Source organism: Cetorhinus maximus, chromosome 13, assembly GCF_964194155.1.
Source record: "Cetorhinus maximus chromosome 13, sCetMax3.hap1.1, whole genome shotgun sequence".
Lineage (NCBI taxonomy): Eukaryota > Metazoa > Chordata > Chondrichthyes > Lamniformes > Cetorhinidae > Cetorhinus > Cetorhinus maximus.
In genome coordinates this window covers 46,943,485-46,970,730 of record NC_135891.1, presented here as the reverse complement: position 1 = coordinate 46,970,730, position 27,246 = coordinate 46,943,485, and the positions used below count along the sequence as shown (strand labels likewise).

General features: G+C 43.0%; 1 protein-coding gene across 2 annotated transcripts in view; it reads left to right on the top strand.

The window, feature by feature from the left end:
* The first annotated feature begins 404 nt into the window (after positions 1–404).
* The window catches only part of zfp64 (zinc finger protein 64 homolog (mouse)), a 90,037-nt gene continuing 63,195 nt past the window's right edge, over positions 405–27,246 (top strand). Inside the window, exons 1-2 of one of the 2 annotated variants that reach the window (XM_078555355.1) lie at positions 405–520; positions 23,747–23,980. In XM_078555355.1, the coding sequence (XP_078411481.1) occupies positions 478–520; positions 23,747–23,980 (277 nt within the window). In that variant the 5' untranslated portion in view covers positions 405–477. The remainder of the gene's footprint in view (positions 521–23,746; positions 23,981–27,246) is intronic. The other variant, XM_078555356.1, reaches the window with a different exon arrangement.

The following is a 27,246-nucleotide window of genomic DNA, read 5'->3' as shown; positions in this document are numbered from 1 at the left end:
GAGAAATCATTTTCTTTTAAAATTGCATTTGTTTGTTCAACAATTTGCAGATAATTGTTTAAAGGATTGCAACTGGAGTACGTATACAAAGAAATGTATGAAATTGTACAATAGACATGTTATATATATTTTAAAAATTGGAATAAATTTAACGTAGAAAATCCAACAACAAAAAGAGTTGTGGTGACAGGGAAATTAGTTTAAAAAAAAACATTAGGTCCATATAATTTCTGCAGGTTAAAGGATATGCTATAACTATATCCCTTTGGCTCCCTTTGCCTATACTGGGATTCTCCAAACCCAGGGCCAGGCGGAAGTGTTGTACAGCCGCTTCCGCCGCGCTCAGGCGCCAGCCCGGACTTACTATCAACCCCTCATCTTGTTTGTTTGTAAATAATATTTATTTTGGGAGTGGGGTTGGGTTTGGGAGAGAGGTCGGGCCCCGGTTCTGTTTCCTTCTCCCTAGCCGGCCGTGCCATGAACGCGGGCGGACAGAGCGACGCTTTCACCCCGGTGCCGTGTGAGTATGCAGCAATCTTGTTATGCAGGGGTTGGGGCGGCGGAGGGGCCTGGGCCCAGAGCTGCGCTGCTGCATGAGCCGCCAGGGCAGCCCCGGAACCTGGCTAGTGAACACCCGGGAGCCTGGCTATGGCGGGGTGGGGTAGACACAATACTCAGGTTCCAGGGCTTTCAGTGTATGTGATATACAAAGTCAGGGGCTCTCCAAATTCATTCATCATCTGAATTAGAGGGAAATTAGGGCTTGCCAGGTTGGTGCATTTAAAAATGAAGCCCTAGAATTAATGGTAACCATTTAGCAACTTGCAGTTAGTGCACTTGAAGCACTTAAAAAGTGAGACATTAAAATGTTTCAAATTAAAAGGTGCACAGTGGTGTTAGAATGATTTCAGCCACTCTTCAGACCCATCCTGTCTTGAAAGAAAAGTTAAGACCACAAAATTCAATTGCATAGCGCTGCAGGAGCTGTTTTAGGTTCAGAATGATGTCCCCCACCATGTAGATGCACTTTTGGTGCAGCTGCCATTTTGAGTAGGTCATTAGTGCAGGCACTGGGAGCATGTGCCAGGAGTATGCAGATTGTGACCTGTCATCATGTAACACTAATTTGACTCTAGCCTGAATTTATGCCCTGCATGCTTCAGCTAATGCCCTCTTAACCTCGCGCAGCTGAACATACCTTCAAGCAGCACGAAGGACACCTCCACCAGTGCTATTTTAAGGGATCATCGTCAACAACTTTTGGTTAGTTGTTGATGAATTTCTGCTAGCTCTTGTTGTAAGTTTATACTGCTACTTAAAGTTGGTGAAGTTGACAGGATGTGGACTGTCACATGGTGAAGGCATTGGTTCTCACTTCAAGGATTCCGCTTAGCTTACTTTTCCCCAGTCATTGGGTGCTGTAGTTTCTATTCTCCTCAGTCTGCAGCATGGTGAAGAATGAGTGGAGGTGACCCAGAAGAGGACAAGCTGCATAAAGAGGGAGAAAGAAGGGGAAGGTCACTCAGTGGGGGCCATATCCATCCAGGATCTTCAGGGAGCACTTCTCATATCACTACTTCAGTGAGGAATGACATGTGCGACCTCTGTTGCTAATTACTAAATCAGACCGCTTCTTGCAGGCAGATCCACAGTCTCAGAGTAGGGCGAGGACATTACTAGTGGCTGTAGAGGCAGCAAAGTCCTTGAAGCTCTTTGTGTCATGCTCCTTACATGCTGGAGCAGGCAACATTTTGATATTTACTGTGCACTGCTGTACAGGAGAAGTCCCTGACTGTGCAAAGAGAATGGAATTAATTGCATTCTCTCTTTCCCAGAAGCGCATAGCTTCACCAGGATAGTGGTCTTCCTCATGCTGCAGGATGCCATTGATGCATGTTGCTTTGCAGACTTGGCATGCAAATTAAGAGATGTATCACAACCGCAAAAAGTTCCATTCTCTTAATGTCCAGCTGGTGTGCTCACTGAATCATGCAACTCAATGCTCCGAGCAGCAGTCATGACACCTTTATTCTACACCAATCCGTTGTACCATCAGCATTTCAGCCACCATGAGAAACCAGAGGGTAGCTACTATGCAATAAGGGCTATCTGCTGGGAGAGTGGCTCATGACTCTGGTGTACAACCCATGCAGACATGGGCAGCATGTGTATAACAAGAGCCATGCTGCCACACAAAATGTAATTGAGCAGACAATTGGGGTGCTTAAGCAATGCCTTCCGTTTCCTGGGCCATTCAGTAGGAACCCTACAGAACTTTCCAGGGTATGTGTTACAATTTGTCGTGGTCATCAGTATCCTGCACAACTTGGCCACCATCAGGGCATAGCCCTTACCACTAGATATACTGCAAGCAGTTGAGGAGAAGAAAACAGAAGAGGCAACCAATACAGCCCCTTTCCAGCTGAGCTGTCAGTGATCAGCTCATCTAACTTTCGTACCAGTGAACGCAATCCGACTTCCCCGTTCAGCACCAATCACACACCTTCCCTCCGATACTTTCCCTCCGATACTGACCATCAGAGTGTCCTCTTGGCCATAATGCCGAAATAAAAACCACTACAAAACAAACATTCCAAACTGACTTTATTGTTCAAACCATTTGATATTCATTTCAAAACTCAACTAATCACCCTTGTGCGTTCCCTTGGTTCCTGTCTTTTTTGTGCCTTTGCGTGTCCTGGTGCTTCTACACAGCTATCCTAGTGACAGCAGCATGGCTGGTGGAAGGCTGCTGACTTTCACTGGAGGAGATTGCAGATAGTGTTGCGGAATGACCTCACAGATCTAGGCCCCCCCAGCTTTGGACTGCACTATCATAGGATGGGTGGCAGCTGGCTGGCTGGCTGACGAGTGGCTGTGGTGGGAGGATAAACACTGTCATCGTGAGAGAGGACAGTTGGTCTGTGCTCTTTGGAGTCATTGCCACTCCCCCAGGGTGGCACCTCAGCAATCCTAGCTATGTGTTGGAGGGGAGATTGCTGGACTCCTGAGAGAGCTTGCCAAGGCCTTTTCAGCACTGATCTATGATGGCAGCTGTCTGAACATTCGTAACAGCAAGCTGAACTTGTAGGACTTCAGTTTGAGCATCGGCCGTTGTACTTGTATGTTGGATGGTTTCTGCTTGTGCAATGGAATTTAGACATCAGCCATTAGCGAGCAAGTGCTCTCAATGAGATGGCTACCACTTTTACACTGGAAAGGATGGGCTTCAAAGCCCATGCACAAGGTTGGTGCCAGACCCTTCCACGCTTGACAGTGACCACAGGTTCTCTGGAAGGCTGCCATTTCAACAAGCATTTGTGTGTGCGTACCCATCAGTCTTTTGCTGTATGCTGTCACTTCAAAGTCTTCCTCCGAGTGCTGTGCAATGGAACTCCTGTGTGGTTTCCCCCTCTGGCAAGCTGGCACCTGTGCTACCCTTGTCCCTTGCCCTGGCTGCAGGCTGCTCCTGCCCAGTGTCTCACCACATGCAGAGCTCTCTAATGTACCCTCTACTGTAGACAAAGTCAGAATCTGAGCTGGTGGCTGCGAATTTGATAGTGAGCAATGGTGTTTCTTTTTCATCATATCTTTCAGCTCTTTCTCTTTCACCACTGCTGCACTGGGGTGGCAGTTCTAGGGTAGGTGGAAAGAAAAAGGCAAAAGAGTGGAGGAGGTGGGGAGAGGAAACCAAGAGATACATGTTTAGACCATCTGCAGCTTGTAAATCAGAGGAGACTGTAGGGTGCGGAGGAATTGGCATATCAGGAGGAGGATTAGGTAAGAGCATACCATGCTTCAATGCTTTCATCCTCCATTGGTCATGGACTCGGTCATGGACTCAGTCATGGCTGCTCCGATGGTGGCGACCACCATCTCCTCCATTGGGGTGAGGATATGCAGCCATCTGTCCTCCACTGGTTAAGTGCTTCTGCTGTCAGCGGTTGTGCGCCACCTTGTCATGCAAGTAGAAGGGAACTGTTCACTGAGGATGATGTGCCAGTCATGGTTGAATAACCAACAGTGTGAAAACTGAGAGATGTGGGTGTGAGGCTTGTAGCAGGGCTATGTATGTGAGGATGTGGTGAAGCTATCAGTCATGTTTGTTCGAGATTATTGGTAGGTGAATAATGCATTGAGCAAAGTGTGAGGCCAGTGGTACTGTTAGTGAAATATGGCATTTGAAGATGCATCCTTTGACCTTGAACATTCATCTGAGGTCATTAAACTTCTTGCAGCACTGCATTCAGGTACAGTGGGTTATACTCCTGGCACTGACTGATACCTAACTGCCGCCACCACCTTCACAGTGTCTGTCCTATGGACCTCCTGATCCCCCTCGCCCTTGGGATAGAGTTCCTTTCTCCTCCTGTCCACCAGCACTAATGCCTCCAATACTGCATTGGAGAACCTTGGAGCCCACTCTCTTCCTTGTTGCACCATAGAAATTGCAGAGGCACTGGCCATAATTTTCCAAACTCCCTTAGACTCGGGTAATGCCAGAGGTCTGGAGAATTGCAAATCTTACACCCATGTTTTAAAAAGGGTGTAAAGGTAAGCCCAGCAACTACTGGCCAGTCAGTTTATCTTCATCAGTGGGGAAATGTATCGAAACAATAATTCTGGAAAAAATTAATAGTCACATGGACAACTGCGGATTAATTAAGAAAAGCCAGCACTGATTTGTTAAGGAAAAATCATGTGTAACTAACTTGAGTTTTTTGATGAAGTACCAGAGAGGGTTGATGAGGGCAGTGCTGTTGATGTAGTGTATATGAACTTCCAAAATGCGTTTGTTACAGTGCCGCACAACAGACTTGTGAGCAAAGTTAGAGCTCATGGAATAAAAGGAACAGTAGCAATATGGATACAAAATTAGCTGAATGACAGGAAACAGAGAAGTGGTTAATAGGTGTTTTTCGGGCTGGAGGAAGGTTTGTAGTGGAGCTCTCTAGGGAACCTTGCTCTTCCTGAAATATCTTAATGATCTAGACCTTGGGGAACAGGGCACAAGTTCAAAAATTGCAGATGATACAAAACTTGGAAGCATTGTGAACTGTGAGGAGCATGGTGTAGAACTTCAAAAAGACATAGAAAAATTGGTGGAATATGTGGACAACTGGCAGATGAAGGTCAATGTGGAGAAATGTGAAATGATTAATTTTGATAGTATGAAATAAAGAGTACAATACTAAAGATGGTGCAGGAGCAGAGGGACCTGGGTGTCTCTATGCATAGGACAGTGAAGGTGGCAGGACAGATTGAGAGAGTTTTTAAAAAACATACAGCATCCTAGGTTTTATTAACAGGGACATAAGAGTTGAAGAGCAAGGTTGTGTTGAATTTGTATATAAGACTTGTATAAGTCCGGACTCAGCTGGAGTATTGTGTCCAGTTCTGGGTGCCGTTCTTTCGGAAGGTTGGGAAAGCATTGGAGAATGGCTCCAGGGATGAGGAGTGTCAGTTAGGAAGATAGATTGGAGAATTTGGGACTGTTTTCCTTGGAGAAGAGAAGGCTGAGAGGAGATTTGATAGAGGTATTGAAAATCATGAGGGGTCTGGACAGAATAGATAGGGAGAAATTGTTCCCACTTGTGAAAGGATCGAGAATGAGAGGGCACAGATTTAAAGTAAATGACAAGCAAAAGCGACACGAGGAAAAACTTTATCACGTAACGTGTGGTTAAGGTCTGGAATGCATGGTCTGAGAGTGTGGTGGAGGCAGGTTCAATCGAGGCATCCAAAAGGGAATTAGACTGTAATCTGAAAAGGAAGAACTTGCAGGGTTATGGGGAGAAGATGGGGAAATGGCAGGAGGTGGGTTGCTCATTCGGAGAGCTGGTGCAGACACGATGAGTCAAATGGCCTCCTCCTTTGGTGTAATGGTTCTGTAACAGTTGGTCTTTCTGCTTAGATGCCCTTGCACAAAGAGTTCCAGCACTTGCTGCAGTCAAAGTACATTTCCCCTGTAAGAGGTGCAGGTTGGCTTTAATTAATGCAGGCTAGCATGAATTCCTTTTCTAAAATTCATTTTATGGGATGTGGGCATTGCTGGCTGGGCCATCATTTATTGCCCATCCCTAATTGCCCTTGAGAAGGTGGTGGTGAGCTGCCTTCTTGAGCCATTATAGTCCATGTGGTGTAAGTACACCTACATTGCTGTTAGGGAGGGAGTTCCAGGATTTTGACCCAGTGACAGTGAAGGAACAGCAATATAGTTCTAAGTCAGGATGGTGAGTGGCTTGGAGGGGAACTTCCAGGTGATGGTGTTCCCATGTGTCTGCTGCCTTTGTCCTTCTAGATAGTAGCAGTCGTGGATTTGGAAGGTGCTAAGGAGCCTTGGTGAATTCCTGCAGTGCATCTTGTAGATGATACACACTGCTGCTACTGTGTGTTGGTGGTGGAGGGAATGAATGTTTGTGATGAGGTATCAATCAAGCGGGCTGCTTTGTCTTGGATGGTGTCAATCTTCTTTAGTGTTGTTGGAGCTGTACTCATCCAGGCAAATGGAGAGTATTCCATTACACTCCTGACTTGTGTCTCGTAGATGGTGTACAGTCTTTGGGGAATTAGGAGGTGAGTTACTCGCCATAGGATTCCTAGCCTTTGACCTGGTCTTGTAGCCACAGTATTTATATGGCTGGTGCAGTTCCGTTCCTGGTTAATGGTAACTCCCAGGATGTTGATAGTGGGGGATTCAACAATAGTAATGGCAATGAATGTCAAGGGGCGATGGTTATATTCTCTCTTGTTGGAGATGGTCATTGCCTGGCACTTGTGTGGCATGAATGTTACATGTCACTTGTCAGACCAAGCCTGAATATTGTCCAGGTCTTGCTGCATTTGGACATGGGCTGCTTCAGTATCTGAAGAGTTGCGAATGGTGCTGAACATGGTGCAATCATCAGCAAACATCCCCGTTTCTGACCTTATGATGGAAGGAATGTCATTGATAAAGCAGCTGAAGGTGGCTGGGCCGAGGACACAATCCTGAGTAACTCCTGCAGTGATGTCCTGGAACTGAGATGATTGACCTCCAACAAAGACAACTATCTTCCTTTGTGCTAGGTATGACTCCAGCTTATGGACTTTTCCCCCTGATTCCCACGACTTCAGTTTTGCTAGGGCTCCTTGATGCTACACTTGGGTCAAATGCTGCCTGGATGTCAATGGCAGTCACTCTCATCTCACCTCTAGAGTTTAGCTCTTTTGTCCATATTTGAACCAAGGCTGTAATGTGGTCAAGAGCTGAATGGCCCTGGCGGAACCCAAACTGAGCGTCAGTGAGCAGGTTATTGCTAAGCAAGTGTCACTTGAAAGCACTTCCATCACTCTACTGATGTTGGACAGTAGACTGATGGGGCGGTAATTGGCCGAGTTGGATTTGTCCTGCTTTTTGTGTGCAGGACATAGCTGGGCAGTTTTTCACATTGCTGGGCAGATGCCAGTGTTGTTGCTGTACTGGAACAGCTTGGCTAGAGGCATGGCAAATAATGACGCACAAGCCTTCAGTACTATTGCCGGAATATTGTCAGGGTCCATAGCCTTTGCATTACCCACTGCCTTCAGCTGTTTCTTGATATCATGTGGAGCGAATTGAATTGGCTGAAGACTGGCATCTGTGATGCTGGGGACTTCCAGAGGAGGCCGAGATGGATCATCCACTTGGCGCTGGTGCTAGCCTCTCGTGATTTTTCCCCTCCTGCTCAGGAGTGCAAGCAGTCAACAGCGCCCTTCAAGCTGACTGTTGTTGAATGGGCAACAAAGAAGCTTGCATACCACTTGCTTTGGAAGCAACACACGCACGTTAGTCACACATCATGATCCCTGCACCCATTTTTGGGCCTTGACCAATTTCACAACCTAAGAATTTAAGTTTTACACAATCAGATGTCCGTTTACTTTTGGCATTGACATGTCAACATTTCAGAAAGTTTTAGAAAAGTTTCTTGGAGCTTACATGAATTGTCATATGACAATGTACTCATTCAGTGAAACAACAGGACTGCCTAGTGGACAGACAGGTGAGTAATTATCATGAGCTTACAAGTGAACAAACCAATCTCCTGCTTGCTCAGCGAGAAGCTGTACTGTTAATTGTGCTATTGCACCAAATGGGAGGTTCCAGGTTCTAATCTTATGGCCTATTTTGAGTTAGCTGATAATTTGGGTATTAGAATTGGCCTCAATGTCTTCAAACTTTAGATGGGGAACTTTAGCCTCATTTTTCCTCTTGCAAGAAAAAGCAAGAGACCCTTGCATTTATATAGTGCCTTTCATAACTTCAGGATAACCCATGCACTTTAAAGTGATTTAAGTAATTTTGACGTGCAGTCACTCGTAATGTAGGAAATGCAGCAGGCAATTTGCACACAACAAACTACCAAAAACAGTAATTAAATAAATGATCTGCTTTAATTGTTGGTTAAGGGGTAAATATTAGCTGGGACACTGCGCTTGGAATAGTGCTGTGGAAGCTTGTGCATCCACCTAAGGAGGCAGAAGGGGCCTTGGTTTCATCCAAAAATGATACTCCTGACAGTACAGCACTCCCTTTGTGCCAAAACGAAATGTCAGTCTGGATTATGTGATCAAGTCTCTGGAACTTGAACCCATAACCTCTTGATCCAGCAGCGAGAGTGCTATCAGTGAGCCAAGGCTGATCACTATCCAATATCGTGTTGTAACATCTTTATGGTGTTTTGGAAAACTACAGTAGGATCACCACCATTTGGTTTGTTCATATGTTGCTGAATTTTGAATTAGAGCCAAGTGAACCAGTTTATGGAAAGCCTTGGCACACCATGTACTTTAAACTGAGACAATGAGAGTCAGTTGTCTTATCGCAAGCCCATTAAGCCAGGGTAGCCTCTAATATTTTGAGAATAGCAGATGTGCAATTCAGGGGTGCATTCCTGAACATAAGATGCTTGGACTACTTATTGGACTGAACAGCACTGCTATACCTAAGAGAATGTATGAAAAGCTTATAACACTTGCCCCCACCCCAAGAAAAATTGGTCATTCTTCAAATAATATCACCATATTATAAGTTTAGCCCTGACTGCAATACAAAAGTTGAGTTTAGTTTTAATTTCAACTGTTCAACCAGGGGCAGAATTTTCACCTCAGTGGGTGGGCACACGCCTGACCTGCTTGAGTGTGAAATGACGCGCGTTGACGTGGGGCGAGCGCCCCGACGTCAATGTGCAGTCGTGTGATAGTTCGGCCGGTGGCCGCGCACGGGAATCAGCAGCGTGCCTGCCGACAACTTAAAAGGCCTGTTAAGGCCATTAATGTATCAATTAAGTTAAATTTTTCACTGCCCGTCCAACCTTATGGTTGGCAGGCAGGCGAAAAGACCAAGCGGCCTTTGCATTTTTTTTGGAAGCCTCATCCACGGACGAGATGAGGTTTCCAACATCAAATAAAAATAAAATTTTTTAAATTTCATTTATAACATGTGACACAGTCACATGAGGGGACATGTTTTTTTAACATTTTTCAAATCTTTATTTTTTATTTGAAAACCCTTCATCTCCCTGAGGTATCTCTGTGCCTCAGGGAGATTCTCAAGTGCACGCATGCGCAAAGTTCACACTTGCCCTGCTCGCCCTCCTCCCCCTCCCCCAACATGGGATGTGAGCGTCGCTGGCTAGGCCAGCATTTCTTGCCCATCCCTAATTGCCCTTGAGAAGGTGGTGGTGAGCTGCCTTCTCGAACTGCTGCAGTCCATATGGTGTAGGTGTACCCACAGTGCTATTAGGGAGGGAGTTCCAGGATTTTGACCCAGCGACAGTGAAGGAATAGTGACATACTTTCAAGTCAGGATGATGAGTGGCTTGGAGGGGAACTTCCAGGTGGTGGTGTTCCCATGTTTCTGCTGCCCTTGTCCTTCTAGATGGTAGTGGTTGTAGGTTTGGGAGGTGCTGTCTAAGGAGCCTTGGTGAGTATCTGCAGTGCATCTTGTAGATGCTACACACTGCAGCCACTGTGTTGGTGGTGGAGGGAATGAATGTTTGTGGATGGGGTGCCCATCAGGTGGGGTGCTTCGTCCTGAATGGTGTCAAGCTGCTTTAGTGTTGTTGGAGTTGCACTCATCCAGGCTGTTACGACTGGTCCAGGGCGAGGACCCCCAAATTGTTAACTTCCCGAATGGGACCCCAATTTTGTTATGCTCCCGGGTGAGGAGGAATGAGCTGACTCCCTTTCTTTTATTCCACGCCCTTGGTTGGTCACAACAAAGTTAATTTAAAAGGGATCCCTTCCCTTGTGGATAACTTTTCCCAGTCCAAATGTATTTATGTTTTAGAGGGAGCCAATTTAACCGGGCTTTCTTGAGTCAAAGAAAGAGTAAGTTTACTGGTTATTGAAAACCCGAGAAAAAAATAATAAAAACGCACACACATACACACAGTTCAGAAGTGAGAAGTTGAGTCCAAAAATAAAAGTTAAAAAAGATATACGAATCATTCTTTGGCTTATCCGTCAGTAGTCGATGGTGAAACGTTGCAGCCATTAAGTTGGGTTATTCCTGTAGAGCTGACTTTGGCATTTGAGCAATTGGTTTGGAGACACTTGGTTCTGCAGGCTAGCTGACGGAACTGTCTTATTTCCTTTTTGACTGTGGCTTTGCCGACGTGCCTCCAGCAACAGAGAGAGAGACTTTTACCTGCAAGCTTCTGGGATGCCTAGTTGATGCTCTTCTGCTGTGACCCTCATAGCGCACCAGAGCTAGAGCACACAGATCAGGTTTGAGGCTGGCTTTTTAACCCCTTTTCTTGTGTATCCCTGGAAGGGAAAAACAAAATTTATTTTGCCCAGAATCTGCTTTCTTTCAAGTCAGATGATTTCCACATTCAGATATAACTCAACAGGCGATGGTTTCTGCTGAGATGTGGTAATCAGTCTCCATTGTCTCCGCAACCACAGGAGATTAAAGTTCAGTATTTTGCATTGCATCTCTTCCTTTCAAGTGTCTCTGTCTGAAGTAGGCCTTGACACCTTTTTGGTGTGATATTCCATCTTCTCTCTGGGCTAGTCGGTCAAGTATAATTCACATAGGAATTTTCCAGAAAGTGAATACATTCTCAGCCAGCTTTTGCTTGTATGTCTTTTTAAAAAAACTTGTGTCTTCCTTGACAAGTTCAGTATGCCCCTAAGTAAGTTTGGGGCTGTGATCCTCTCATGGCAAGTCAAGTGGAGAGTATTCCATCACACTCCTGACTTGTGCTTTGCAGATGGTGGACAGGCTTTGGGGAGTCAGGGGGTGAGTTACTCACCACAGGATTCCTAGCCTCTGACCTGACTGTGTGTAGGAGAGGATAATTAAAGTTGTAATTCTCTTAATTAATGCTCTCTTTTTTGGTGAGCAGTGGCATTAATTCCATGTTATTTAAGAAGGACCAATTTAAATGTGCTAGGATTCAAATTATGCAATTAAATTGTAATGATTAGGTAGAGTTAAGCAAAATATTTATATTGGCTACTTTTGCCCACAGTTCATCTTGGGACTAGACATCTCAGTGGTTGTCTTCTGCTGATGTACTCCTTTATTTTTGACATAAATCTGCCACCAAAACAATGATTTATGTATGTAAAGAAAGAGACTTATCATGAGTAATGAAAAGTAGCCTCAACTGCTAATGTAATTATTTTCTGCATGCATTAAAGTCTTCCCGTCCAATGGAAAATATTTTTAGCAGTTCACATATTGTACTTTTATCAACTAGCTGCCTGTTGTTTTAAATCTATAGCACCAAAATTATCAATATGCTCCATAAATGCAAGTAGGTATAACTGGCAGATTAAATTCAATTCAGCTTAGTACAAAGTGTTGAACGTTGGCAGAGAAAGGGGGAGACATACTTACCCAGTAAATGATGTCAGAGTAAGTGGGCAAAGTTGCCCCACAAATGGAGTGTTCAAGTGGGTTGTAGGAGATAACAGAGGGAGAGAGGAAGGGTGAGGGCATGAAAGGATTTAATCATGAGAATTTTAAGAAAACCAGTAGAGCTTACTTTTAAAGATTAAATAACAACAAAAAATGCTGGAAATGGCCAGCAGCATCTCTGTGCAGAGAGAAACAGAATTAAAAGGCAGAATTTTGCCCTCATCGGGTGGGCACAGCGGGCAGAACCCCAGGAGTGGTCGCGAAGCCGACTGCTGCCCGTGACTGAGCCTCGACATTGATTTCACGCTTGCTGGCCAATTAACAGCCAGCCAGCCTGAAATGCGTGCTGCAGCTCTTAGTGCTGCCAGGGTGGGGGCGGGAGGGGCGCGAGCACGGAAGTGTGCACATGTGCGGGGGTGCATGCAGTAAAAGCTCCCTGCAGCACAGAGCTGTCTCAGGGAGCTGAATGTTTTTAACAATAAAAACAAACATATTAAAAATAATGAAAACATGTCCCCGCTCATGTTTAATCACTGGTCGAAACCTCATCTCGCCTGTGGATGAGGTTTTGCCAAAAATGCAAAGGCCGCTTGGCCTTTTTGCTCGCCCGCCAACCGAACGGTTGGATGGGCAGTGAAAAATTCGAGTCAGTTGGGTCTTAAGGGCCTTAATAGGCTGCTTAATTAATGTAGGCCGCGGCTCCAACTCCTGTGTGCGCCCGCCGACTGAAATATTGCGCGAGTGCGCAATGACATCAGGATGCACGCCCGACATCATCGTGCATCATTTTACTTGTTCACGAGAGCTCGTTGGGCGGGCGTGTGCCTGACGAGTGGAAAATTCTGGCCAAAGTTTCAGTTTGATGATCTTTAATCGTCGACCTGAAAACTTAACTCTGTTTTTATTTGTAGATGATGCCTGATCTGCTGAGCATTTTCTGTTTTATTGCAGATTTCCAGCATCCGCAATGTTTTGTATTAATTTTAAGGCTGCTACGCTGAAGCTGTGTACTGCTCTGGTCAGGCAACAATTTGAGTACTGTGTTCAAGCCTGGTCATCTAGACACAAGCGAAAAACCCATGGTCTGGAAGTGGTGCAGAGATGGGCCATTAGGCTGATTCTTAATATCCAAGTACTGAATGATGAGGAAAAATTAGAAAATTGCAAACTCAAAAGGGCCAAATTTTCATGCTTCTGTCTGTGGAGCTGGTGACATCTAAAAACACCGAGCAAGACACAATACCAGGATTCCTGCCCCCATTTCCGTCTTGTGGGAATTTTATGGTCCCAGGATAAACAAGTCCACACATAGTGATCCCGGCCTTACCTAATCCGTTGCAAGATGGGCATTTTAGACCACCCACTACATCCATGGAGTCAGACCTGTTTCGTTAGGATACATAGTTCATGGCACTTCAGAATCATGAACCATGGGGGAAGTCTGTTGTGGAGTTGGGAACCTTCTTACAGTTAAGTTTAAAAGGTCTTGCCAACTTTAACTGTCATTAATTATTTGCTGTATGTTAAATTAATTATGTTTTTAATGCAATGTTTGATCATAAGCCTCTGCCCTTAAAAGGTAAATGACCACTAAATTGATCAACATTGTGTAAGTGTTCACATGCATTAGAGTACTTAATCTAATGGATAAAGTCCTCTTCTGCATTCAGCATTATGGAGAATCTGACTTTAATGTGTCATCTGGATGCTATGCTTTCATCTTCAGATTGATTTACAGTCCAGAGAACCTTTGAAGCACTCTTCCAGTACCCAACATGGGCAGAACTCATGAGCCCTATAATAAGACTGGGTAGTCTTTGAAATGCTCATGAAACTGTCAAAATAAACGTCCATTCAAACTCCCCTTGGAAAAAATGGCATAATCCTATTAAATGCTCATAAAACTATCAAAATAAACAAACAGGTATTAAAAAAACACTTCAAAGAAGCAACAGCATCGGGACATTGCCTGAGTTGCAATTCTGCCTCACGTATGAAAAAGGGGGCAAGTGAGAGGGAATGTTTTAGAAGTAAATAAGATATTAAGTGAGATTGAAAAGGTGAACCTGAAAATTGTTTTAAGTTGACTGCAGAAAAAGGGGACGTGGGTACAAACTGACAAAAAGCAAGTTTAGTGTTCAAGTGAAGAAGTCACTCCTTCACAAAACTAAGCTATTAATGCCTTGAGTGGTTGATTGGATTGGATTGTGGAGTTAAAAACACTGGAATAATTTGAGAGACATTTTGGTACAATGGGACAACTGGAGGCTTAGATGGAAAGTTGAATGAGCTGTGTCAAATAATCACTCTCAGTTGCACAGAGGGTGTTGTATGCAAGCACATGTAAACCACTGGGGTCATCATGCCTTTGTCTTCCAAAAGACTTTGTACAGATTGGATCAATAGGGCCTGTTCTCAGTATATTATCTTGTGAAGCAGCTAAATCTATCTGTATGTGCTACCCAGCCAATAGCTTCATCTTCAACAGAACAATCAAAATTAAAAATGTATTAAATCACTGTTAAAAGAAACAGCAAATTCATCAAGACTATACGAATCCCTGGGGTAAAATTTCAATTTGCTGCCTGTGCATAAAATTGGCATTGCAGATTAGCCACTTGTTCTGTCTCCTGCCTGATTTTCATTTAAATCTCTGTGCTCAGGCAGCAAATTGAAAACCTACCCCAGAGATTCCTATTGTCTTGATGTATCCACAGTTCACACTGCCAATGATTTTATAGATGTGTAATTTTATGTTATTTTGAAGATGAATTTATTTGTCAGATCAAGATTTTATGTTTATAGGCTGATTTTTCTGGGAGTTGTGCTTACAATGCATAGTAGCTTGATCAGCATTTTTTTGAAAAAGCTGGGTTAAAGTCCTATTATAAAATATAACTCATGCTTTCAGCACTCGTCATCCTTCCGTTAATATGCGCACTTCTGGTCTTGCATCTTGAGATAAAAGCAATTACATGCTTGGAGCTAAATTCATGCCAGTCCCGTGTCCTGCTGCATGAGTCTTCATGTCTCATAAGATCTATATTCAGTGCAGTATTTGAGCTGTTAATTGTTTTAAAAGTGCTTGTCTACTTTTGTTGGTTGTCTGATTTGGGATATATAAAGATGAAATATTAAGCTGCGGTTCCATATGCTGTGCTGGGGTTGGTTTAGGTGTATATTAAGGACCATGTAAAGCAAAGCAATGTATACTCTTGATGATCTTTCCCTAAATTCCTCCCTTAACCAATATCACCAAAAAAGAGGTTACTTATAGCTGTTTGTGGAACTTTTGGCATAGGGTTATTTAAAGTGAGTTTAAGAGAAGTAATTTTTGTGTGAAATGTTTTATGATGCAGCACTTTGATATGAAAGCTATTGTATAGCTCCAGAACCTTTTCCTTTTTTCCTTTGCACATCCACACAATTGAACTTTAAATCCAGAAAAAGGATGCCAGCCCACTAACTCTTGAAAAGCACACTAACAACCATCCCATGTTACATGGAGAAACCCCTAAGGAAGATTAATGGCTCCCTCTGCAGTTAGAATAGGGACTTGCATAATAATAATAGTGTGGAACCAGTGAAAAACTCAAGAGAAATTAGTTAAGATACAAGGTGCCACATGTGGTGTAGAGTGGAGTCCATTTCACATTTACTGTGATAGCAAAGTGACAGTTAGTTTCATTTATTTTTATTATTTTATACCTCCACTAGTAGCATGGCCATAATTAAAAGTGCTTATAGAAGGAAAAAAGTGTGGGCAGTATCAAAGTTTTTAAAGAAAGTTCTTCCCTCCATTCCTGAAAGCAGTGACTTTATTGGATATGGCTCCACTGTGGCTGCCAGCCTTTCAGTACCTTGTCCAAATTATCATGTCTTTACCTAAACAGTGAACATCAGAGTATTTGACTGGGCAGCTGAACATTATCTTGTTTTTTCTCAAAGCCCGCAAATCCAGTAGGATTCGCTAGCTAGTGTTAGTGACTGGGAACCTGGTTAATTTCTCCCACCCCAAGATAACTGGTCCAGAGTGACAGAGCCCACGTAGTTGAGTCAGGATGGGCTTAGAATCAAACATAACACCTCTGGTCTGTTTGGTTTAGTGCACAAGAAGTTTTGTGTACATACCTATTGTGGAACATTAGAATTATCTTCCTTCTGTATTATTGTTACATAAACTGCACAACAGATGACACACATTGTGAAGAACAACAATGAAGATTGCTCATTCCCATATTTTCTGAGAATATGTTTGAGAATTATGATGAGAATATTACAACTTTTTCATTTTCAAACATAATTTTACAATGAACTCTTACATGGGTATCTAAACTGTGGCATATGGATTAAAAGCCTCCCTGAACCAAGACAATCTAAGCCCAGACATTACATCCTTTTTTCTTTCATGGGATGTAAGTGTTGCTGGCATGGCCAGCATTTGTTGCCCATCCACAATTGGCGTTTTACTGAGTGTAGGCCATTTCAGGGGGCAGTTAAGTGTTAATCACATTACTGCGGTTCTGGAGTCACGTGTAGGCCAGACCAGGTAAGGATGACAGATTTCCTTCCCTAAAGGACATTAGTGGACTAGGTGGGTTTTTATGACAATCAATAATGGTTTCATGGTCATCATTACTGAGAATAGCTTTTAATTCTAGATTTATTAATTGAATTTAAATTCCACCAGTTGCCATTGTGGGATTTGAACCCATGACCCCAGAGGATTAGCTTGGGACTCTGGATTACTAGTCCAGTAACATTATTACTACACCACCGTCTCCCCCAAATCCTATTGTGATATATGTATTATATTTAAGTATGCAGTACTTGAATTTTGGGGAGGAGGAGGTTTGGAAAGGCTTTTATCTAGAGCTAATGTCTCACTGATGGATAAGTCATAACTTGGAGCACTAAGGTCTGACAATTTATTAGGAGACCTATTAGAGAGACCTTCTAACAAACTTACTTGGATCCATTCAGGGAGATAATGAGTGGTGTTAACAGTTGAAATTCTGTGTGTGCAATGTATTTGGAATTCAGCAAAACTTCTGATACTGAAACACCTGAGCAATTAGCCCACAGTAGAAAGGCACGAACAGAAGGCAAGCTTCTGAGGTAGATTGATAATTGGCCGAACAGGAGGAAATTAAATGATGACATATGTGAAGCTGCATTGATATTGTAAGGTTACACAAGCAGGGTGCCTTGGGGGTTCAGTGGATTGTTGCTTACAGTTGACATCAATGTTTCCGAGATGATGACAATGGCTGCACTCCAGGAAAGTACTTCATTGGCTGTAAAGCACTTCGGAATATCTTGTGAAAGGTGCTATATAAATGCAAGTTTTAAAATAAAAGGTGTGGCTATGAGTACCTGCATGGGCCCCAGCTATGCCTGTCTCTTTATGGGGTATGTGGAACATTCCTTGTTCCAGTCCTACTCCGGCCCCCTCTCACAACTCTTTCTCCGGTACATCGATGATTACTTCGGTGCTGCTTCATGCTCTCGTCTGGACCTGGAAAAATTTATTAATTTTGCTTCCAATTTCCACCTCTCCATCATTTTCACATGGTCCATCTCTGACACTTCCCTTCCCTTCCTTGACCTCTCTGTCTCAATTTCTGGTGATAGACTGTCCACCAATATCCATTACGAGCCTACCGACTCCCATAGCTACCTCGACTACAGCTCCTCACACCCCGCTTCCTGTAAGGACTCCATCCCATTCTCTCAGTTTTTTCGCCTCCGTCGCATCTGTTCTGATGATGCCACTTTCAAAAACAGTTCCTCTGACATGTCCTCCTTCTTCCTTAACCGAGGTTTTCCACCCACGGTGGTTGACAGGGCCCTCAACCCTGTCCGGCCCATCTCCCGCGCGTCCGCCCTCACACTACCTTCTCCCTCCAGAAACATGATAGGGTCCCCCTTGTCCTCACTTATCACCCCACCAGCCTCCGCATTCAAAGGATCATCCTCCGCCATTTCCGCCAACTCCAGCATGATGCCACCACCAAACACATCTTCCATTCACCCCCCCTGGCATCATTCCGTAGGGATCGTTCCCTCCGTGACACCCTGGTCCACTCCTCCATCACCCCCTACACCTCAACCCCCTCCCATGGCACCTTCCCATGCAACCACAGAAGATGCAACACCTCACCTGCCCCTTCACTTCCCCTCTCCTCACCGTCCAAGGGCCCAAGCATTCATTTCAAGTGAAGCAGCATTTCACTTGCACTTCCCTCAACTTAGTCTACTGCATTCGTTGCTCCCAATGCAGTTTCCTCTACATTGGAGAGACCAAACGCAGACTAGGTGACCGCTTTGCAGAACACCTTCGGTCTGTCCGCAAGCATTACCCAGACCTCCCTGTCGCTTGCCATTTCAACACTCCACCCTGCTCTTCATGCCCACATGTCTGTCCTTGGCTTGCTGCATTGTTCCAGTGAAGCAAACTGGAGGAACAGCACCTCATCTTCTGACTAGGCACTTTACAGCCTTCCGGACTGAATATTGAGTTCAATAATTTTAGATCATGAACTCTCTCCTCCATCCACACCCCCTTTCCGATTTTCCCCCTCCTTTTTGTTTTTTCCAATAATTTATATAGATTTTTCTTTTCTCACCTATTTTCATTATTTTTTAAATGTGTTTCCATCCATTGTTTTATCTCTACCTTTTAGCCTTTATCGATTCCTTCACCCCACCCCACCCCCACTAGGGCTATCTGTACCTTGCTCGTGATAAAAACATAAAACTACTGCGGATGCTGGAAATCCAAAACAAAAACAGAATTACCTGGAAAAACTCAGCAGGTCTGGCAGCATCGGCGGAGAAGAAAAGAGTCGACGTTTTGAGTCCTCATGACCCTTCAACAGAACCTGCTGAGTTTTTCCAGGTAATTCTGTTTTTGTACCTTGCTCATCCTGCTTTCTACCCTTAATTAGCACATTCCTTTAGATAATATCACCACCTTCAACATCTCTTTGTCCTTTTGTCTGTGACATCTTTTGGTTATCTCCACCTATCACTGGCCCTCTATCCAGCTCTTCTTGTCCCAACACCGCCCCCCCCTTAAACCAGCTTATATTTCACCCCTTTTCTATTTTTCCTTAGTTCTGTTGAAGAGTCATGTGGACTCGAAACGTTAACTGTGCTCCTCTCCACAGATGCTGCCTGACCTGCTGAGTTTTTCCAGGTATTTTTGTTTTTGTTTTTAAATTTCAAGTTGTGGACAGAAAGTAAATTCCTGAGTTTCTGCTTTGAGTTGAGGGGGAAAGAGTGTTTTTAAAAATGTTACATTGGGTAGAAATTCATCCTGTTAGATAACATACAAAGGACTGTATTGCTTGGGCCACCTGCCAAACTGAAGTCAATGGAACTGAATATCGGTGGGAAGTATAACAGGCAGCCTATGCGATGCCATCAGTTTTGCATTGCTAACCAATACAATTTGCTACATCACGTTCTCTGTCCTTCTTATTTCTCACCATTGAAGCAATTTTTTTTACCTTATCCACTATGTCACAATTGGAGATGTAGAACAAAAAAATATTGATTAACTGCCACTTTGCTACCATGGCAAATGTAATCCACTCTGTAGCAAAATCTTGTATTTGAACTCACTGCTCCATCTATGGGTTTTTCACTGGTGCCACATTAATACAGTACTCCAAGTTTCGTGCACAAGTACCTGTTCTAACATCCAGAAATAGTCTTTAGCGTTCCCCAGATATCTCTATCATGTCACCTACAGAGTTTTATATCTGCCATTAAATTGGGGGTGTTTCAACAATGAGGACGAAATAAAGCATATAGAAATGGACCTGGAAGGTGGACAGATATCTGGGAAATAGCATTTTATGTGGACAAAAGAAAGATAATGAGACTAAGAAAGAGAAATAAACATTGGGAATATAAATTAGATAGCTTTAATCTACAGTTTGTAGGTGGAGGAGAGGGATATGGAGGTTTGGTTGGATGCTCATAGAAACCAAAAGCTCAGTTTAAAAAAAAAGCAGACTACAACTTGGGAGGAATTGAGTGCAAATCTCAGAAAGTAATAACAAATTCATACAAGACAATGCCCTGGCCACACCTTGAGTACTGCATGCACTTCTGATTGCCTTAACAAAATCCAGATGTTGGAGGTGGTGCAGAATATGTATACTACTTGCATATTGTTAACTGAATGCTAGATGGTCCCCAGATGTTGCAAGAACATGCCATGGTCTGTCTTGTATTGCTTTTGTTTTTTTAATGGAATATTCTGGAGGGTTTGGAAATATAATCAGCTAGCTGTCACCACAACAGTTTGAGCATTTATTCAGATGTCGCGCAGAAAAAGCAACCAAACTGTTGTCTAGCTTAGGGTGGTCTGAGCTATGAGGAGAGATTGAATACTCAGGATTTGTTTACTGTGAAGATGAGTAGGCACAGGGAGATGTTATTTTATTGTATTCAAATGTTCACTACCCTTACGGGAATATATAAATTGAATCCCAATATGATGCTTCTTGAGGTTTAGAGACACAGGCTTAGGCTGGAAAGCGAGTTGTACAGAAAACTGAGATTGAATTACTTTATACCAAATCTGAGTAAACACTCAAATTGGTGAATATATGAAATGGACTGGCTATGGAGCGAGTTAGTGGAAGCATTACAGAGAGAACTGGATAAATATTTGAAGAAGCTGGCGCTAAAGAAATATTTGTTCTTGACACCAGCCAGATGGATTGCAGTTTATTCTGGTCCTGTGCTTTCAATATTCCCGTGTAAATTGAGATATTTGCAAATTAATGGGATTATTGATTTAATTTTTTTATGTGGACTCAAATTTCCGTGGCGCCTTTTTTTGTGACTCAGAAAGAGAAAAAAAACTTGGGCACTGTGTTCTCAGCTTTCAGAGGCATATTTGATTGGATGAAGATCCAGGAGTTAAAGCTTGAGTATGCACAAGGCGGAGGGAAATATGAAATGATGAATACTCTTATATCTTTACGTGAAAGTGAAAGCCAAGTGAAATATGCATACACATGAGGGCTTGCTTATTAACAGATGGAATTAAAACTGGTACTTTTTTTATGTGCAATGTAACTCCTTGATGCAAGAATTTCACCAGCATCTCTCAGAATGCTGGTCACGCTGAGTTGGAGGATATGCTGTTTCATAACACTGGGGTTGTTGTAAAAAAAAATTATTAAGCGAAAAGTGTTACAAGAAGCTAGCCTGATTATCAAAGGAAGCACATGTCATACATAAGATTTTTTAATACATTCACAGTTTTAACCCTAAGGATTTAATTTAATTGTCACAAATAAATTTTCAATGTTTTCCTAGTTCAAGGTTGAGTAAATTTGTTGGGTTAAAGTGTTGAACCAGCTACAGCTCTGATTTTAATTTCCACATGTGCCATACAAAAGTTTAATACATAAGGTAGGTTCATGAGGTTGGGGTTAATATATCAGCATGGATAGAGAATTGGTTAACAGACAGGAAGCAAAGAGTATGCATAATGGGGCATTTTCAAGTTGGCAGGCGAGAACTAGTGGAGTGCTGCAAGGATTATTGCTGGGGTCTCAGATACTTACAATCTATATTAATGACTTAGCTGAAAAGACAGAGAATAATGTATCTCTGTTTACTGATGATACAAAGCTAACTGGGAATGCAAGCTGTGAGGACACAAAGATGCTGCAAAGAGATATAGATAGGTTAAGGAGTGGGGAACAAAGTGACAGAAGATCATATTGGAACAGGCTCTACGGGCCATATGGTGTACTCCTGTTCCTATTTCTTATGTTCTTATGATTTACAAGGATAATGCCAGAACTCGGAGAACATACTCATCAGGAAAGGTTCAGCAGGATGGGACTCTTTTCTTTGGAAAAGCCAAGGCAGAGGGGTGACCTGATAGATGTCTTTGGGATTATGAAAGGGTTTGACAATAAATCTAATAGGGAATTCAGGAAAAGCTGCTTTACCCAGAGTAGTTAGAGTGTGGAACTCACTACAGGGAAAAGTTAAGGCGAATAGAGTGGATGCATTTAATGGGAAGCTAGGTAAGCAGATGAGAGGAAAAAGGAATAAAAGGATATGTTAATAGGGTCAGATGAAGAGTGGTGGGAGTAGGATTCTGTGGATCATGAATGACCTGTTTCTATGCTATAAGCTATATGCGGTCAATTTTAACCCCCAAAGAATGGGTGGGTGGTGTCAGATGAAATGCTAAATTTATAAGATCTCAACCCCCTGCCCACCTCCGCTTCTATTAAATCTGGAAAAGGGGCAGGTAGCCAACCCGGGGTATAATTTAACTATTTTAATAAGGCTGACAGCCTCAGGTTTAATCTGTTTTACAGATTAAACCCGTTTTACAAATTTTACAGATTTAATCTGGCTGACCAGGTTTTTCGGCTTCTGGAAACTCAGGAGCTCATGGGAAGTGAACACAGCTTTGGGGAGAAGGTTAACTGCCCTTTACAATACTGCCTGTGGGCCAGGAGGACAGAAGAGCTCCCCCTTGCTTAGGGGATCTGACCTCCCTCCCTCCTCCAAACTCGCACCAGCAGCTGCAAGCTCCTTACCTGCGGCGGTGGCCTACTCTGGAATGTTCCCTGCTTGACTAGAAGCCGAGCCTGTCAATTAGACTGATTCTGGCTGGAGATCCTGTTTGTATGCTGTGGAGTTAAAACTTCATAGCATGTGGGGAAATGCAGCCTGACCAATATTCCATCCCTCAGCTCACCAAACCCATCCCTGTCAATATTGGGACCCAAATAGTTCTATAGAGTGAAATGTAACCCAGCTCTCTAATATGTGCAAGTTGCAGTTCCAAATAATACAACATGCTTATTGGGTAGTGTATTCCCTTGGAACATCCTGTGATGTGTTTGCATTGGTAAACCAGAGGTTTATATCTATTTGACCTTAATAAGTTAGCATAATCTTTGTAAATTGCTAGAAACATCATTTTATCAAGTGTAAGTGGAGATATGCAACACCATGCTTGCTGATGCATAAAATAATCATGGAAGTAACTAAAAAAGTATATTTTGAAAATTTCTTTCAAAAGTTAATGACTAAACTTACCCAATTTACAAAGTAAATGTACTGTTTGATTGCACACAGCTATACAGAGAATGAAGATCCAAGGGTTAATTCTTGGTGTGTACTGATGGAGCTGGAAAGTCCAAAGTCAGTGTCTGGAATTCCCTTTCTAAACTTTTCTGCCTTCTGCTCTTCCTTTAAGACCTTCATTTAACTCCAGTTTTTTGACCAAGCTTTTGGCTAGCCGTCCTGATATCTCCTTCTTTGGCTCAATGTCCATTTTTTTCCCATTGCATCTCCTTGGGACAGCTCTCTTATATTAAAGGCACTATATAAATGCAAGTTATTGTTAATCTCAAACAGTTTGGCAATATGAGGACCGTAGTTAATCTCAGCATCCTTAGGCTAAAGATGGTAAAAGACACTGAGTTCCAGTGTCTCTTAATCCCATTAGGAAGCATGTGTGTCTAGATGTTGATTGAGAACAGGATTAGTCTTGGCTGTGTTGCATTGAATGATTAAATAGTCTGCAAGCAGTCACTGTGGAGTGATATCACAAGAAGTGTTGACGCCTCAAAGAGAAAAGGGTTGTCAAACCTGTTCATTTCATAAGTTCTATATTATACATCGTATTGTGTACTGTATTAAAGAATTCTCTGAGGAAACGTTCTGCACAAACACTTCCAGTATTCAAGATTGCTGCTTCCCAGCTTTCTACCAGGCATAGAGGAAAGCAGCTTTATAAAAGAGGAGACAAAAATTGTCCTTTGTTATGCTGTGCTCTAATTTCTTTCTGTGTAGTTTCTCCAGGGGCCACGGTGTTGGTAGAAGTAAGTGCAGATATCCACATCTGCGGTATCTGCAAACAACAGTACAACACTCTAGATACTTTTGTAGCTCACAAGCAAAATGGCTGCCATCTTGGGACGACTGCAGGCACCAGTTCCGTTCAGTTTGTGGCAGAGGCAACAACACCGGCAACCCAGACGCAGACTGCTACAAGTATGATCACCGCACAGACACAGACCATTTCAGGTATGGGGGGAGACTGGCGGACCTTTTTAGTGCATTTATTTGACTTATTAGAAGAAAAGTGATAGCCTGGTGATTGTTACTAAAACAATATTATCAGTGTGTCTGAAGTACAGTCACTGCTGTAGGCTGAACTGTTATTACATAACTGTGTGAATCTAAGAAGGAAATTAGTTAAACTAATAAAGGTCAGTTTTCCATGTAAATTAAAGTAAGGGCGCAAGGTTAATACAGTATCTAGATTTTCTTAATTGCATAATCAACCTGAAAAATTACTTTGTTACTTGATCTGTCACATTTGGGGGATGAAATTAACTTCTTAAAGGGAGGTTATTGGAAAGGAAAAATAGATTTTGAAACCCAAGCTTTTCCACATAATGTCTAGAATCACATCTTAAAATATCTCAGCCTTAGAATAAGAATTCTGGTTTTATGGTTTATATTGGTGTTTTCATTTTGTGATTATACATAAAGTATAAAACAGTTAATATTTGTTGCCTTAAATTACTGCTTAAAGTGACAGGGAGGTGCAGCTCCAGTGGCAGGCAAGAAGGCCAGCACAGCTTCATCCCTTTGCAGCAGTGATAGATTGAGTGCAATCTGCAAGTATTTTGATGTGGCTCTGGTTACCTGGAATGAGCTGACAGGAAGAAGCTACGTGTTATATACTCTAAATCAAGTTCCTGTTACACAACAGATGTAGAACAATAGAGCTCTGGCTGTGAGTTTCAAAACAGTAACTAATTTAAATACTTTGAGGTCCTAAACTGCAATATCAAGGAACGCCCTGAGACTGCATTACAACAGTAAACTCACTGGAAGTAATTTGTTATTCTCTGTATTTTACTTTTGTTATCCTAATTGAGAGAATCACACAGAATCACAGTGCAGAAGAGGCCCTTCGACCCATCGAATCTGCACCGACATGTGAGAAACACCTGACCTACCTACCTAATCCCATTTACCAGCACTTGGCCCATAGCCTTGAATGTTATGACGTGCCAAGTGCTCATCCAGATACTTTTTAAAAGATGTGAGGCAACCCGCCTCCACCACCCTCCCAGGCAGTGCATTCCAGACCGTCACCCACCCTCTGGGTAAAAAAGTTTTTCCTCACATCCCCCCCTAAACCTCCTGCCCCTCACCTTGAACTTATGTCCCCTTGTGACTGACCCTTCAACTAAGGGGAACAGCTGCTCCTTATCCACCCTGTCCATGCCCCTGATAATCTTGTACACTTCGATCAGGTCACCCCTCAGTCATCTCTGCTCCAAGGAAAACAACCCAAGTCTATCCAACCTCTCTTCATAACTTAAATGTTTCATCCCAGGCAACATCCTGGTGAATCTCCTCTGCACCCCCTCCAGTGCAATCACATCCTTCCTATAATGTGGCGACCAGAACTGCACACGGTACACCAGCTGTGGCCTTACCAAGGTTCTATACAACTCCAACATGACCTCCCTATTTTAGTAATCTATGCCTCGATTGATAAAGGCAAGTGTCCCATATGTCTTTTTCACCACCCTACTAAAATGCCCTTCTGCCTTCAGAGATCTATGGAGACACACGCCAAGGTCTCTTTGTTCCTCAGAACTTCCTAGTGTCATGCCATTCATTGAATACTTCCTTGTCAAATTACTCCTTCCAAAGTGTATCACTCACACTTTTCAGGGTTAAATTCCATCTGCCACTTATCTGCCCATTTGACCATTCTGTCTATATCTTCCTGTAGCCCAAGACACTCAGCCTCACTGTTAACCACCCGGCCAATCTTTGTGTCATCTGCAAACTTACTAATCCTTCCCCCCACATAGCCACCTATGTCATTTATATAAATGACAAATAATAGGGGACCCAGCACAGATCCCTGTGGTACGTCACTGGACACTGGCTTCCAGTCACTAAAGCATCCTTCTGTCATCACCCTCTGTCTCCTACAACAAAGCCAATTTTGAATCCGCCTTATCAAATTACCCTGTATCCCATGTGCATTTGCCTTCTTTATAAGTCTCCCATGTGGGACCTTGTCAAAGGCTTTGCTGAAATCCACATAAACTACACCAACTGCACTACCCTTATCTACACACCTGATCACCTCCTCAAAAAATTCAATCAAATTTGTTAGGCATGACCTCCCTCTGACAAACCCATGCTGACTATCTCTGATCAAACCTTGCCTCTCCAAGTGGAAATAGATTCTCTCCTTCAGAATTTTCTCCAATAGTTTCCCTACCACTGATGTGAGACTCACTGGCCTGCAGTTCCCTGGATTTTCTCTACAACCCTTCTTAAAGAGCGGAACCACATTAGCTATTCTCCAGTCCTCTGGCACCTCCCCCGTGGCCAGAGAGAAATAAAAAATTTGGGTTAGAGCCCCTGCGATCTCCTCCCTTGCCTCCCTCAGCAGTCTGGGACACAAATCATCTGGACCTGGAGATTTGTCCACTTTTAAGCCTGCCAACACCTCCAATACTTTGTCACTCCCTATATCAATTTGCTTAAGAACCTCACAGTCTCTCTCCCCGAGTTCGATATCTTCATCCTCATTCTCTTGGGTGAAGATGGATGTGAAGTATTCATTCAACACTCTAGCGACGTCCTCTGGCTCCACCCACGAGGAATGACGGTCATCAAAATAGTGGTGATGTAGGTGAAAAAAAGGTTGTCTGATAACTCAGTGATTATATGTACTACATTATGCAAAGCATATAGCCAAGAAAGTTTAATTTCTAGTCACAGCTGAGTTAGCTGATCTTGGCTAACACAGCAGTTGGGGTACTATCTTTGGCCTCAACACTTCTGGGTTGGTGAGATTGGAAATTCAGCCAGGATTCCCTTTCCTGATTGGTTGCTCTGGTGGAATGTATATAGGTAAATATTGATGAAGGCAAGATTGACACAGTAACTCACTGGGCAGTGTACTTACCTAGTCAGCCATTAAGAAACCAACTGGAGAATGTTTGATGGGGATAGGAGTGATGCCATGTTTATTCAAGCACTTTCAGAACAAATGCAACATAAATCTCTCTGTACTCTGCCCTCTTAACATACCTTTCTTTGAAAATCACCTCATTCCACCAGTGTGAATTTTTCAGTTTCCATCACCAATTATTGTTGTGTGTTCTGGGTGAGGGTAGCGCTCATCAAGAATCTTCTGTTTATTTTCCCACTGAGAGTTGCCTCTCATAGCTGTCTCTGTAGAAAACTGGTATGTGGTCACTTTTACCAGTAGCATTGGGGGAGGAGTGATCTGGAGCCAAGATATG